Below are 15,600 nucleotides of genomic sequence, written 5' to 3'. Positions count from 1 at the left end.
TATTGAAGGAAAATGTCGAGCTTAAGCAAGAGAAGGTGGAGTGGAAAAATACTCAAGCCGAGATGTTGGAGGCCATTGGCCAGGAGCATACCAAGGGCTTCAAAAAGGCGTTGAGACAAATGAGCCATCTAGCCAAAGTTTCTCCTAAAGGCCTAGGCCTCGACATTGAGCAGGATATGTATCAAGGTCGCCTGGTATCGATCGATGACATTCCTGACGACACTTATTCCGCTGAAGGTGACCTGGTTGTGGAAGTTGCGAGGGAAGAGATTGAGAAGGAAGAAGAGGCCAATGTAGTGGCCTGATAACTTAGAAATTGTATATCAGCATTTCTAGAACTTCGTAATATTCTGTAATGACTTTATAAGCCTTTTGAACATGGTTTTTTCTGGTTTGATTGTTGATATATTTCATTGGGTTGGAAATTTGCCTTACCAAGTAATTGCGTTAGTCTACGATACATAGACTTTTATCTTCGTGATGACTTCATCAGTTTTTATGGAATATTTGGATTCGTTGGCCTTCGGACCTTTAGATGGTTTGTTCATAAGGCGTCAGAACGCGTTTGGTTCCGACCTTGAGGCGTCAGAACGCGTTCGGTTCTGGCCTTCAGGCGTCTAGACGCGTTCGGTCTAGGCCTGTGTATGACGGTATCGGAGGGGGTAATTTTCGAAGAGTAAAACGCAGCGGAATTAAAACACAAAGAGCGGAAAGTGTGTTCGATCACAATTAAAATTAATTTGGTCCTTTTAGCAAAAATAATTTTCTTTCGAAAAATTAATCAAACAGTTGGTATGCGTTAAATAAAATCAGTGTAGGGAATAGAAAAATCACACGAGTATTTTTATACTGGTTCGATTCAATAGAATCTACGTCCAGTCGTTAATCACTACAAATAGTGATTAACAGTTCTACTAAAAATGGTTTAACAGATTACAATCAAATGAACAGGAAAAGAACGAAAAGAACCACTCTACTAACTTGAAGAGAACCGCTCCGGCAATCGACCAACGATTCGTGAGCTTCTCCTTTCACAAGACTAGGCAGAGTACCTCGCTAACTTGAAGAGAGTCTGCTCCGACTATCGACACACGATATGTGAGCCTCTCCTTTCACAAGACCAAGCAAGGGAACAATGAACAAAAATCTCCTTAAGAACGTTCCTCTGACACACAGTGTTCTAAGCTTTCTCAGTTCAAAAAATTGTTTTTTTCTGAGTTCTCCAAAACCTCATATATAGCCAAGTACACAGAATGCCAAAGGTCAGCTCCCAACTGCCATGAATAATCGATTATTGTAAGTGATAATCGATTATTCAAGTCCGTTATAGAGTTTTCAAAAAGTGATAATCGATTATTCAAGTATGACTTGTGATAATCAATTATTGCTTCAAGATAATCGATTATTCTAGTACAAAAGCATGTGATAATCGATTATAGCTTAACCATAATCGATTATACCAGTAAAAATTACAATGTTTAACATTTTCCTACTACATTCAAAATCTACAAGTTTCTTTTTTAAATATTTTCCTACTACATCCAAAATCTATAAGTTGCAGCATCATCAAAACATATCTTCAGGTTTTACCAATACTCCTTATTGGTAACAGTGTATAGATGGACGTTATTGTCCATAAGGCGTCAGGACGCGTTCGGTCCTGGCCTTGAGGCGTCTAGACGTGTTCGGTCTAGGCCTGTGTATAGATGGACGTTATTGTCCATAAGGCGGCAGGACGCGTTCGGTCCTGGCCTTGAGGTGTCTAGACGCGGTCGGTCTAGGCCTTCGTATGGATGGGCGGTATTGTCCATAAGGCGTCAAGACGCGTTCGGTTCTGGCCTTAAGGCGTCTAGACGCGTTCGGTCTAGGCCTTCGTATGGATGGACGGTATTGTCCATAAGGTGTCAGGACGCGTTCGGTCCTGGCCTTAAGGCGTCTAGACGCGTTTGGTCTAGGCCTTCGTATAGATGGACGTTGTTGTCCATAAGGTGTCAGGATGCGTTCGGTCTTGGCCTTAAGGCGTCTAGATGCGTTCGGTCTAGGCCTTCATATGGATGGACGGTATTGTCCAGAAGGCGTCAGGACGCGTTCTTTCCTGGCCTTGTGTGTGTTTGACAAATATTACACCAGATATGGAGCTGGAATACTTCATTGAAATAATTCTGAAAGAAAAAATTGTTCACGGGAGGACAATGAATGAAAATATAACAAAACTTTAACTATAGTAGAACTTGAGGTGGGTGACGTTCCAAGTGTTAGGAACAGCTTTTCCGTCCAGGTATTCCAGTCGATATTCTCCGTTCTTTAAATCTTCACTTATTCGGAAAGGTCCTTCCCAGTTGTCAGCCAGCTTGCCATGTGCTTTGTTTTTACGTGCATCACCCCGTTTGTGCCAAACAAGGTCTCCTTCGGTGAAATTGCGGGGCTTAACTTTGGTGTTATAGCGCCTGGTTATCAGTCACTTTTGAGCTTCATTCTTTATCAGGGCAATTTCGCGCCTTTCGGGTAGGGTTTCGAGGTTCATCCTCAGTTGTTCGTTGTTGAGGGTCATATCTTGTATGCGCTGTCGAAGGGATGGTTCCCCCACTTCGACTGGTAACATGGCATTTGTGCCATATGTGAGATTGAAGGGGTCTCACTTGTAGATCCGTGCAGTGTGCATCTGTAAGCCCAAAGTACTTCAGGCAATTTTTCGACCCACAAGCCTTTGGCTTGCCCTAGGCGCTTTTTTAACTCAGAGATTATGGCTTTGTTCGCAACTTCGGCCTGCCCGTTCGTTTGGGGGTGCTCCACTGAACTTGTAACATGCTTGATGTCCAGCCCCTTGAGAAAGTCTTTTAGCGTACGGTCTATGAATTGCCGACCGTTATCGGTAATGATTCTTTGCGGTATGCCGAATCGGCATATCAAGTTCTAGATAAAGCTTTGTACCTTTCGGGCGCTGATTGTTGCGAGGGCTTCTGCCCCGATCCACTTGGTGAAGTAGTCGATTGCCACAAGTAGATATTTGCATTGTCCTTTTGCGAGCGGCAGGGGTCCGGCAATATCCATTCCCCATTGGGCAAAGGGCCATGGAGATATGATGCCTATCAGTTCGGACGGAGGAATCCGAGTTTCGTGTCCATGGGACTGGCAAGAGGTGCACTTTTGAACGAATTCTTTGCAATCTTGTTCAATTGTGGGCCAATAGAAACCCGCTCGTAGTATCTTGGCTCTGAGCATTCTTTTACCCGAGTGAGAGCCACAGATGTCGTGATGTAGTTCCTGCATAACGTACTTGGCTTCTTTGCTGGACAAACACTTCAACAGAGGAGTAGTGTACCCACGTCGGTAGAGATCATCTCGTATAAATGTAAAATGAGCGATTCGTTTGGAATCAGCCGCGTTTACCTGTGCACCTTGTTCTTGCAGAATCGTCAACTGTATTATGCTTTGCCGCCAGTCAGCCTTGGAAGGAATGACACTGGTGGAGCATGTTTCTAACAGAGGCTTTTCCAGCGTGGTTTTGATTACTGAAGTGAGTTGAGAGTTTCCTCGGGCATGCGTCAATTTGGAAAGTAAATCCGCTCAGGAATTTTGCGCCCTAGGTACATGAGTAATTTTGAAAGTGGAAAACGATTTGATAAGGTCGTTGACTTTATGATAGTAACGTAGTAAGTGATTGTTCTTGACCTGGAAGGTTCCATTAATGTGCCCGACGACTAATTGGGAATCCATTCGGCATTCTAGGTGTTCAATGTCTAACTCGGCGGCCAGGAGCAGTCCGCTGATTAGGGCTTCGTATTCTGCCTGATTATTACTGAGCTGAAATGTGAAGGATATCGCTTGCTCAACAAGTAGACCATTCGGTCCCTCCAGTACAATACCGGCTCCTCCTCCTCCTTCTTTTGAGCTATCGGTCGGGCCTCTCGAAATATCGATAGCTTGTGGGTGATGACGCTGGGGTGGATCCTTGGCATATCTGAGGTGTTCCATGCAAAAAGCTCGTTATTGGACTTCAGCAATGTGGTTTGGTCGCTCTCCTCGACTAGAGTGAGATTGACCCCTATGTTGGTGGTTTGCTCAGCATTCTTTCCCAGGACGAACGATTTAATCTCTCCTTGGGGTTGAGTTCGATCGTCTGTGTTGGTCCTAGGGTCTAGGTCGACTAGAATAGCTTCAAGCCGTTTCTCCTTTATGTAAGTTGTGGCTTTCAAGGCAGCAGCGTAACACTGTCGGGCGGTTTTCTGATCTACCCGAATAGTGCATATCGCCCCGCTTTCGGACGGGAACTTCATTGCTAAATGGGGAGTCGACACGATTGCCCCAACAGAGTTTAGACAGGGACGCCCCAAAAGGGCATTATAGGAGGTGTTTGCTTCCACCAGCAGAAAGCGTACACGGAGTTCTTTGGCCCTGTCGCTGATGCCCAATCGGGTCCTCAGGTCGAGGTATCCTCGGGTGTCTACATGTTCACCCGCGAATCCGACGATCTGTTCATGAAAGGGTGTTATCGCATCATCCGTCAGCTCCATCTTCTGAAAAGTTGTCCAGTATAGGATGTTGACCGAACTTCCTTGGTCTATCAGGACTTTGCTCATATCATACTGTGCTATTCGGGCGGTAATGACCAGAGGATCATCCTGTTTCGGGTCCAGGGCGTGAAAATCCCTATCGGTAAAGGTGATATCCGGCATTGATAAAGGATTTTGAGTTATCATGTGGACGCTTCGCAAGTTCCGCAAGTGTCTTTTGCGAGCCGAGGATGAGGCTCCGCCCCCAGCAAAACCACCTGAGATGGTATCAATTCGGCCCCTCGGGGTCGTATCTCGTCTTCTAGATTTGCTTCTTGAGTGTTCTCGGGAGCGTTCGGTCTTTTGTCGTGGACGTTCAGGGCTTCTCCGTGTCTTTTTGGGCGAACGCCCTCGTTGACTTGTCTCCGCGTTGACAAACTCCCGCAGATATCCGGCACGGATTAATCTTTCGATTTCGTCCTTAAGGCTCTGACAGCCTTCTGTAGAGTGTCCTCGGTTGTCATGAAATCGACAGGTTTTGGATTCGTCCGCACCCCTGGGCGAGTGCCGTCTGGGAACAGTGATCAGGTTGGTTTAGAGGGCTTTCTCGAACACTTTCTCCCTTGGAATAGTGAGGCGTGCGTAGTGATCGTAGCGGGAACCGAGCGGAAATGGAGGGCCTCCTCGTAGAGGCTTCCGATTACGACCCTTGTCATACGGTCGTTGGTCCTCGCGTTTAGCTTCAGTTATGGGGGCATCAAGCTTCTTGCGGTAGTGTCTCGATCTTCCATTTTGATGAACTTGGCCATCTTTTCCTGTAATTCCTCCATCGTCTTTGGTAATTTAGCGTATAGGCTTTCCGAAACGTGTCCCGGTTTTAGACAGTTGGGCAGATTGTTGATGATGAATTCATGGGTGACACCTTTCACTCTCCTTGCCGCCTCAGAATATCTGCGCATGAATGTTCTCAACGGTTCGTCTCTCCCTTGTTTGAGATTGACGAGTTCGGCAGCAGACATCCTTTCCCTCCGGTTGGCCGAAAACTGCATTTTGAATAGAGTGGTGACAGTATGAAAACTGTCAATAGAATTGGGAGGAAGAGTGTAATACCATTCTAGAGCTTCACGTTTTAGGGACAGGGAGAAAGCTCTGCACTTGACTGGATCACTTTTGGAGTAGAAGGCCATGGAATCGACGAAATTCCAGAGATGGTGTTCGGGGTCTGTTGTTCCGTCGAATTTTTCAATTTGTGGGGGAGGTCGATCGGGCATTGGAGCCTGCATAACGACTTCAGTGAAAGGTAGCAACTCAGGCGATTGTGGAGGGCGACTGTTGTCATCATGGCGACCGTTGTTACGGCCGTTGTAATGGCCATCGTTGTGACCGTCCCTGTGGCCCTCGTTGTGGCCGCCAGTACGGTTGTTGTCTTCCGTCATCTCCGGGCGTTTTTCTTTGAGTTGGGCAATTTCTTCAGCTAGTTTCTGGTGTGCCTCCTGTTGTTGGCGAATCATCTGGGTCTGTTCCTCCAGTTGAGTTTGGAGCTGCCTTATGAGTTCTCTATGATCAATACCGTCCATGCTTCTAGTGGTCACCATAGGGAGTCTTCACTTTCGGCCCCACGGTGGGCGCCAAAATGTTTCGGTAGATATTTCTGGGACCGAAAGGACTAACCTCAATGACGTGATTTTGCTTCCTTCTGATGCGGGATCTTCAAATACCTTCGTCGTCCGTTCTTCAAACCGTCCGTCAAATTCCAATCTCCACCCGAGAGGGGGGTACCTGTAAAGGCACTCCGACGATCAAGTTAGACGTCGGTATAGGAAGACCCTCAATCCTCAGCAAGTTGATGCTTAGAATGGAGAGAGGGTTATCGTAGATACGATAATACTTAGTCAGTGTGAAAGTATGGGTGTGAGAGAATGTGAACGTACCTTGTTTGGAGCCCTTAGTTCTTTATTTATAGGCTCTGGATTGATATGAGATCAATAGAACAGAATAAAATATAAACAGAATAAAATATAAACAAACTTACCTGATATATCTTTATTGAGATATTATTTGATACGTGATATATGATAATGTTCATTTATTCGCATTTGCGATATGATGGACCTCGAGCCCAATAAAGTTGGATCAGTTTGATAATTCAGTCCATTTAATTAGTAAGCTAAGCTGCTCGGTTTAGTCGGTCGTGACATTGATATGCTTGGCCGTCAGACCGAGCGTCAGAGATATACTATCGTACAAATATGTTGTTAATTTATGGCATATTATTACAACCAGAGTTGAACTTTATCCGAACTAATGGTTATCAAATGTATATTATTTTGAAAGCTATATAAGGTATTATATACTAAAGTACAAAATTGATAAGACACTTATAAATTGCTTGTTTGAGAGGATTTAAAATAATTTTAAATGTATTTATATATTATTTTTAATTATTTTTGTTCCAATACTCTAACATCACCTTTTTTTTTAAGTAAGGTTAGAATGGTTTAACATTTTTTCGATAAAAGTGTGACATAATATCTTACGAATGAATTATACTTTAGTTTCCGTTCAACCCTTCAAACCGCAACCTATTTGAACCGTTCACACAACTTTAATTTCGGTTTACACACTAAAAAAGTTATTTTCATTTGTTCAAATAACAGTTTTAAAATTATTAGAATAAATAATGAAATATAAACTTTTTGACTTCAAAATCGTATTTAACAAATATTAAATCATCTGATGCAAAAAAAAAAAAAAAATTCCAAGGTATATTAAATAAATTCTTATAGTAAGATCAATTAAGTATATTAAAATTTTTTTTTTTATATATATTTCATCGTGACTTTGAATGATGGAACACGGATTGAAACACGTGTTAAGAAAGAAAATTGAAATCCACGTGAGAGCCACTAATAGAAAGAAGCTGAATGGGCGTTTGCCTCACATTTCTAAAATAATATACAAGCAAATAACAATAAGTTGCTTTGCAAAATCCACATCCAGTGACACAAATACATAATCACAGATACACTAAGCTTTGGTAGGGCTGATTTTAAAAAAAAATTGTTTTTCCAAAAGTCATCTCTAAGAAAGCTTTCATATAAATTCGTTTTATTAATTATAAAATAACCCAGACACCTGCTTAAAATAATTTTATAAGGCTGTGTGGATTGTCAAAATTTGAATTGAGATAAGTTTATAATAAACTTCAACTCAAATTTAATATTTTTACTGAGATAAGCATCTTCATAAAAACTTACGAGTAAAATAAAAAGAAATAGAATAAACTTAAATATAAATTAATGAGTTTATATACAAACTATTTTTCCTTGGTATTTTTTAATAGTTTATATACAAACTATTTAAAACTGTCCATATTCTTTATGCTATTTTCAAATACCATTAACACTAGGTAATGCATCTAACCAGTTTTATGCAACTAAAAGAATTATCTTAAATTAATAGAGACAAACTCCTATTTTAAGTGTTAGTGTATTTGATTTAACATTTAAAAGTCTCATGTCCCAATTTAAAAAACAGAAGTTATATCAAATAGTTTGAATTTATATATAAATCATGAATTCACATCTTATGAGAAAACAAACATATACTAAATCAATTCCCGAAAACACAAAAGATCAACAATTATTCCTGAACATCCTATTTCACATGTGGCGGAGACAGATAACCACATGCCAAAACATTTGACAAATAAGTAACCCAACCACCAAAGATATACACTTTAACCCACACTTGATTACCAACGCTACAACTGACAAACAATTGATCTATTATCTCGTGCTGATGGGAACAAAGACCACAAAGTTGCCTGGAAAACTTTGGCTATCATGGGTGGCGTTATACAAAAAAATTTATATGTAGTTGATGAAAGCCTTTTACAAATAAAGCTGAAAGTTACTTGAAGACATCCTACAAATAAAGCTTTTTACAAATTCCTAGAAAACTAGACAAGTGATTGAATGAAATTACAAACCTCTGAAAATATGCTCAATCTGACCTGTTATGAGATTGCATAGAGTTGACACGGCAGATTAAGAAGCCACAAAATGTTTCTGTTCGGGGGATTAATTGGGCCGAATATGCCCACTGACAGACTTTGGTTTGAAAACACCCCACAAATAATACTTGTCACATATTCCTGGAAAATTAGATAAGTGATTGAATTAAATACCTAACACAGCAGATTTTCTAAATTTATAATAAAAGCCTAAGGTTTAGAACATACTCCGATCACTTGGAGGTAATACATGTGAAGAAAAAATGAGGAGCTCTATGTTGTTAATGACCGCCTTGAGAGCAAATTCTTGTTCAATTACTTGATTCATCACACCATCAAAAATTAACTCATCCCTAATTGATGTTAGAGAATATACAAAACAAGGTTTACATAGAAAATTACAAAACCAGTCAGTATGAGGAATATATTCCATTGATAAAGCATACCTTTCATAGTGTGGAAAGAAATAGAGACCGATACTATCACCGTTAGGAGGAGACATATCAAAACTCTTGGGCCAAATACCACACCTCGATAACATCTCCACATCAAGCAGTGTAGGAAGCTCTGTCACTGCCAAATGCACTTTTGAGCAAGCTCCGCTTGACGCATAAGCAACAAGAGCAAAATTATTTGCGTTGTTCAATATAAATTGTCCCCTGTACATGAAAAAATGTTTGTAAAAGATAAGGTGCATAAATAACCCTCTAAGGGAATTATAAAAAATTACTTGAACTTCACTTCAATGATTAACTGGACAAAAGCAGCCTCAACACAGGAAAATAAAGCAAAAATCTCACGTCCAAACTGGATCACTAAGTGGGTGAGCACGGCTAGGCTTGTCAAATTCTGGATAATTATGGTGTAGAGTCGTTAAGGCTTCATAGTAAACATATTTCTCATGCTCCGGTGCTTGCTTGTCAGTTGAAATATTTATAGGAACTTTAGGTGATTCAAGCTCCTCATAATAGATGCCATTGTCTTCAAGGATCGGTTGTCTCTTCTCAATATCATTTTTCCTACTGCATTCGGTATGAAAACCATCAGATGATCTGACAGACTTTGGTTTTCTAACTGCAAAATTCTCCTTTCGCATTTTTGTCCTTCTATATTTAGCTTCAGCAACATGGGTTACACGCTTGCTTCTTCTTAATTCTTCAGATCCACATCTTTTGGGATTACGTGGTGCACAGTCCTCACATTTCCAGATAATTATTCCATCATCTTCTGTATAGAACTCATCTAAACAATATCTGCAAATATATAAACTATTGTTCCATCATCTTCTGTGTAGAACTTATTTAAACAATATCTGCAAACATATAAACTATTTCTTAAGCACATTTACATATATCAAGCTAGAAAAAGAAGCACACAACACCTTAGGTTCCGGTTTTATACTTTCACTTCTCCACTTGAAACACAAGCATGTATTAATTGTGGATATACTAGTATTTGGACCCCGGCAATATTATCTTTAAGACAACTGAATTTTGTTTTCCATAACAATTAGAAGTAAATCAAGAAGTTTAAAATAAATATTACACTTTAAACAATTTAAATAATGATCATAAATATGATTTAAAATAAGAGACATTAACATAAGAATATTCACGTTCAATGCAATAATCTCTAACATCAACAATTTGACAACACTAATGATAGTAATCAATGTTTTGTTGAATTTGCAGATTCAATTTTTTTAACATCTAAGCATGTACATGTGAACATCCATATACAATTCCGTTTTGAATCTCAATGTGGAGAAGTCCATTCTCATATGCACATATAGAACATATACAACCTTATTACATTTAAAATGGTATTGAAAAAACAAAAGATCACAATGTTTGACAAAGACTCACAACCATGTAAGATTAATTTGTATACTACTTATTAAAGATTTTCAAATATTACTTTGTAAACCACATTTGTAGTTGTAGTGGTTACATTTCCATCTTCATCCAAAATTAGTATTTTCATTCCTTTCTTTTCAAAACACCAAGAATAAATAGAGGAGAACTAAAAGTATGATAGAATAGAGGAAGAAATGAAAAAGGAAGAGATAGATTGAGAGAAGTAATTAAATGAGAGAAAGATAGATATTATACTTTAAATATGTATATGTTACTTACAATAATGTGGCCATTACTAATAAGAGTTCTTTCTTCTGGTGTTGTAGAAGCTATTGTAGAAACTAAGCTTTTACCTGACATGCTACTACTGGTATAGGCCAGCTTAGATTCCGGTTTTACACTTTCACTTCTCCACTTGAAACACAAGTATGTATGAATTGTGGATAGATTCAGATCACATCAATATATAAACTGGTTCAGTGTAACATAGAATCCAAATAAGAAGAATATTAAGCTCCTTAATAAATTTACTAATTAACTTTACACGTAGTTTATTCTATAGAGTTGCCTCTAGAACCTCAGAGATTTAGTGAAATATTAGCTAGTTAGTCATTTGAATTTACAAATGCAGCAACAATTTCTCTAAATAAATTACTTTCCTTCATAAAGTAATAAAATAATAAATCTGAAAGTGGTAAGTGACCTTCAAAGAAGAAGAGATTGGAGGCTATATTCAGACGGACTTGCTAATCACATAAAGCTTTCAGTGACTTTCACCATAAGAGTTCAAATGTTGTGGTTCCCATTTTTAATACTCAATGAAACTGCGATATTTGAATTCATACAGCCAAGGTAGCTACTTAAAAATAGAAAATATGAATCATAATCAATGAAGCCCATAAAGTGATAACCTATAATTCTGAACTTATAGCTTCTAAATTATACAATAAAAGACCAAGCAAATTGATATTGTTGTGAAATGGTAGATTAATCAGGGCTAAAACATTACTGTTGAGAAATACCTGCTGCAATTTTTATAATTTGGCAGATCTTTTCGTTAATGTATACAACTTGTAAGACAAAAGTACATAATATACATGCTCCATCTTGAGGACATCTTAGAACATATAATGTATGTGTACATTCAGTTAGTTCATTAGTCATACTTTTTGTTTCCTCTTATTTAATTCCAAATTACGATTTTCATAATGTGAGTCTCACTATTTTTTCCTTATTCCTAATTTTTTGTTGGGCAACAGCGAATAAGCAAGCTTGAACATTGAAAATTTCGAAACACCGATGACTTTCTATTTTTTCCAATGTATAAAAATAAAGGTTAGAAGAGAAAAAAAATCAAATTCAAATTCTGTTCCGGCATACCATATAATGTCATACAATGCGAAAAAACCCATACTGTATTAACCGATCATATTTTTTGTTTTCCATTTTTGGGTTGCAACAATAATTTAATACTTTCTTGTTTAGCATTAGTATAGTTTCATACCAACAATAAAGGTTGTCAAAAGTTCTTAACTCGATGAGCCCATAACCCCTAAGACTGCTTTTGGACAACGGCCCACACAGGGGACGGCATTTGGAGTGGAAAGATGACTGTGTTGACCTTCTAGATGGCTTGGGGCATCCTTGGAGAGCAAGAAGCTGCCTAGCTCATGCTAGGTTGACCTAGCTTCTAGAAACCTATGTTTTTTTTACCTTAGAGGTCCCTCCCATGCCTATATAAGGGAGCCTACTCACCACTACTTGTAAAGGGTTGAATACTTTGAGTAATGCTTATATTCAGCCATGTGTGTCTTTCTTTTCTAGAGTGTACTTCTCCCTTATGTTATCTTGAACCTGGTTCAAGTGACAACAACCACCACTTATCTTGGGTTGATCCATCCCCCAAGTGGTGTGCCTCCTTCCCCTTCTTCTTCCTCTCTCTTTCTCTTCATCTTTTGTTTCTTATTTCAACTTCTTATGCTCTTGTTCCTTGTATATTCATGCCATTTATCTTGTTTTTATTCTCTTATGTTGGTTCTTGTTTAATTGAATCCTCTCCTTCTTCAGCTCTTGTGAAGTGAACCTTTTACATTTAGATAACCTCAGATTATCTTCATGTCCAGTGGGATCTTTCTTATAGTTTTCGTAACCACAAACACCTTGTAATCAAAAGTTAAAATGATCCCTTATCATAACTCCTACAAGATTACAGTTAATATAGCTGATACAAAAAACGATCCAGATAGACGAGTTAACTTCCGGACAGATTCCTTTTTAAGTAAGCTACAATAAGCTTTTTTGAACTAATAAAATTCCATAAACTAGTCAAAAGAAGCCAAAATGTATCTGTAATTAGTCCTATCTATGGAAATGTAACCGTGTCTGTTTGATAAAGAGATTCAATAAAAGTACATGGAATTTTAGGAAAAAATCAGGGGAATATTTTGTCATGGTACTTGAAATCAGTTGAGGAAAATACAAATCTTAAGGGATAGATAATATAGGCTAAGATCCAAGACTAAAAAAGCAACTAACTATGCTTATAAAAGGTACCTCTCATTATGGGAAGTCTAACTCAATTCTGAATGCTCTAACTAGAAATTCTAAAAATCAAACCCCAGTACTTTTCATTAGAATAAAATCAATATAGTTTTTTTGTCATTCACTATGACAATATTTTATTAAGACTCAAACTACTAAAGAAATTAACTCTTATATGAATTTATATGTAATTAAGTCATCTATGTTAGTTTAAAATATAACACTACATAGTTTATTATTGTGATTTGTTATTTTTTATTTGCTTTGAAGTTTAAATATTGAGTTATTGTTGTCTAAAATGTATTCTTGTGTATATATGTCAATACCATTAATAACCTTTTTAATATTACTTTTATATTAGGTAAACTCTTAAAAATTTACAAATCAAATCTACGAAAAATGTCACGAGTTTATGTAGAATCTCAAACTTGACAACCTTGCCAAAATTGTATCAATTTTAAAAGTCATTAATACATATATTTCTACTCATTTTACAAAGCGTAGACAGTACTTTTGGTTTAACAAATCATGTAGATATCAAATCCAATAACACAAAATAATCCCGATTAATTATCCAAACACTAAGTCACAAGACACATACCTATGCTGAAAATAAGCTTCACATTGGACGCAATATACGTGGCACTTCGGATCTCCTTTACCACCACATATTAGACAGATATTTGTCTGTCAAATTCATTGAGACAATTATGGACTCGCATTTTAATATTAGGCCACGAAACAAACTATAAGTAGAAATGTTTTAGACAAAGGAAAAATATTGCTATCAATAATCATAGATAAATTCTAAATTGGTTGAGTATTGAGATAAAAGACACATTAAAACTGCACAGCAAAGTACAAAAAGGGTCTTGACAACATTTTCTATTAAGAGCACACAAACTCATCAAAACAATCACAAAGTCTAGTATTCATTTCTCCTTACATATCCACTGTTGAAATAAATTAAGAAAATTGGGGCAACACAAATCAGAAAAATGCAAAATTAGTTATTCCTTAGCATATCTCTTACAGGAACACGTTAACAAATGCTGCATTTTCTAGTTTAACTTAAGCAACTCAAATATGGGTCAATTACCAGTTGCAACAAATTTCTATGAAGTCACGACTTATAACTCAAAATTCTAAAGGATTTTGAAAACTAGATGCAAGCTTTCGGAAGTCAAAATTATATTAACTTCAGAATATTTGTATCTTATTTTAAGAAGCTTGGAAGTATGTTTTTATCGCTGAAACGTTTATAGAAACTAATAAGATAAATCTTTCTACAAACGCATATCGTATAGGAAATAAGAAAAAAAAATAAAAACTATATATTTAAAATTAGTTTATAGATAAACTAAAGCAATCTTTTTCATAATAAAGTGATACATATAAGAAGTGTATTCTTAATTCATTTATTTCTGCTCTTCTCAAACAGCATCTTTAGAAAAGTATTCCACAAACAAATCCTACTGTTAATAATATCAGATCAGGTAAAGTAAAAAAAGAAAGGGTGAGCAAAAAGAGTGTAAGCGACTGAGAATCGGAAGTGGTATAACTGTGATTCGATTTTTCGAATTCTAGAAAAAGAAAAAAAAAAGATTTTCAAGAGTAAGAGAAATGTGCATGTGGGCATACTTTTTGTCTTTTAGAATTAGAATAAAAGAACAATATTGAATCGCTAAACTTTGACTACAACGGTAACGTCAAAATTCTCAGAAACTCCACTGCCAAAATTGACTGAACTGGTTTTGATCTTTCAGAAGCTATTCTTGAGGAGTAAAGTATTGTGTATGAAAAGTTACGAAATTGGTTGGAAAAAGAAGTTCACATTGCAACGAGAAATTCAAGGGTTAGAGAAAGGGGGAAAAACAACGAAAAGATGGAGGTATGAGGTGGTGTACCTTTTCACGCTGATGAATCATCTTCACAAATCGCTTTCCCTCAACGATGAACAATTTTCGCCAAACGCTCAAGTTAAACTGTTCTATCATATGTCTCTCTCTTCTGTTTTCTTTTTCACTCGCCTTTTTTACGTTTAGCACTACACCCTAGGTCTTTCCATTTTCTCTTCAGTCTTTTTCTTCACAAAACATCATTTACTATTTTCTTTTTAATTTTGTTAAAATTTACTTATTTATTTATAAATGGAAATTGAGAATGATATATTAATTTTTTTCTTTTTCTTGTATACATAAAAAGTTAAATTGTAATAAATGTTTTTTTTTATGTAAACACAGTATTCTTTTTACTTTATAATTTATATTTACTAAGTATTCTGATTTGTCTTATTTGTTTAATGTTTTAATTGCGAAAGTGCAGTAAATATGAATCATTTATCTTATATTTTTAATCTGAATTTATAATTTTTACTATAAGTCTATTATTAACAGAATTTTAATCACGGAATATTAGTTTTGACTATTTGAGGAGAGACAGTCGATCGAAATATTTCTTCGACAGTTCAATCCATGTAGCTCGTTTTTTCGACCATCCGATTCATCGAGTACACTTAATATTTTTTTGTGAATATCTAAACATTTATTCGGATGGATATTTTAATCATGGAAAATGATATTTTGACATTAATTTTTAACATTATTTTGATACTGCACACGTGTCAAAACGTGACATTTTAACACTTGTAGAGTGACAAATGGTATCAGAATATATTTTTCTTTAATCATAGCGG

The 15,600-nt window shown here is 37.0% G+C and overlaps 1 protein-coding gene across 5 annotated transcripts; it reads right to left on the bottom strand.

Moving 5' to 3' along the window:
* Positions 1–8,128: 8,128 nt before the first annotated feature.
* LOC106779706 lies at positions 8,129–14,977 on the bottom strand. Of its 5 annotated transcripts, none has more exons than XM_014667881.2 (6): positions 14,813–14,976; positions 13,507–13,592; positions 10,644–10,835; positions 9,309–9,761; positions 8,737–9,167; positions 8,129–8,649 (listed from the first exon to the last, which is right to left on the bottom strand). In XM_014667881.2, exons 3-6 carry the CDS (start codon positions 10,655–10,657, stop codon positions 8,576–8,578), a joined length of 972 nt encoding a protein of 323 aa, XP_014523367.1. In that variant the 5' UTR covers positions 10,658–10,835; positions 13,507–13,592; positions 14,813–14,976; the 3' UTR covers positions 8,129–8,575. The 5 variants fall into 5 exon arrangements, with proteins under 5 accessions (XP_014523367.1, XP_022632398.1, XP_022632397.1 ...); XM_022776677.1 differs by lacking the exon at positions 10,644–10,835 and having other exon boundaries at positions 8,737–8,861; positions 8,955–9,167; positions 9,309–9,776; XM_022776676.1 differs by lacking the exon at positions 10,644–10,835 and having other exon boundaries at positions 9,309–9,776; positions 14,813–14,977.
* Positions 14,978–15,600: the final 623 nt, after the last annotated feature.

Source organism: Vigna radiata, unplaced genomic scaffold (genome assembly GCF_000741045.1).
Source record: "Vigna radiata var. radiata cultivar VC1973A unplaced genomic scaffold, Vradiata_ver6 scaffold_160, whole genome shotgun sequence".
Taxonomy (NCBI): Eukaryota; Viridiplantae; Streptophyta; class Magnoliopsida; order Fabales; family Fabaceae; genus Vigna; species Vigna radiata.
This window is presented reverse-complemented; position numbering and strand designations above follow the sequence as displayed.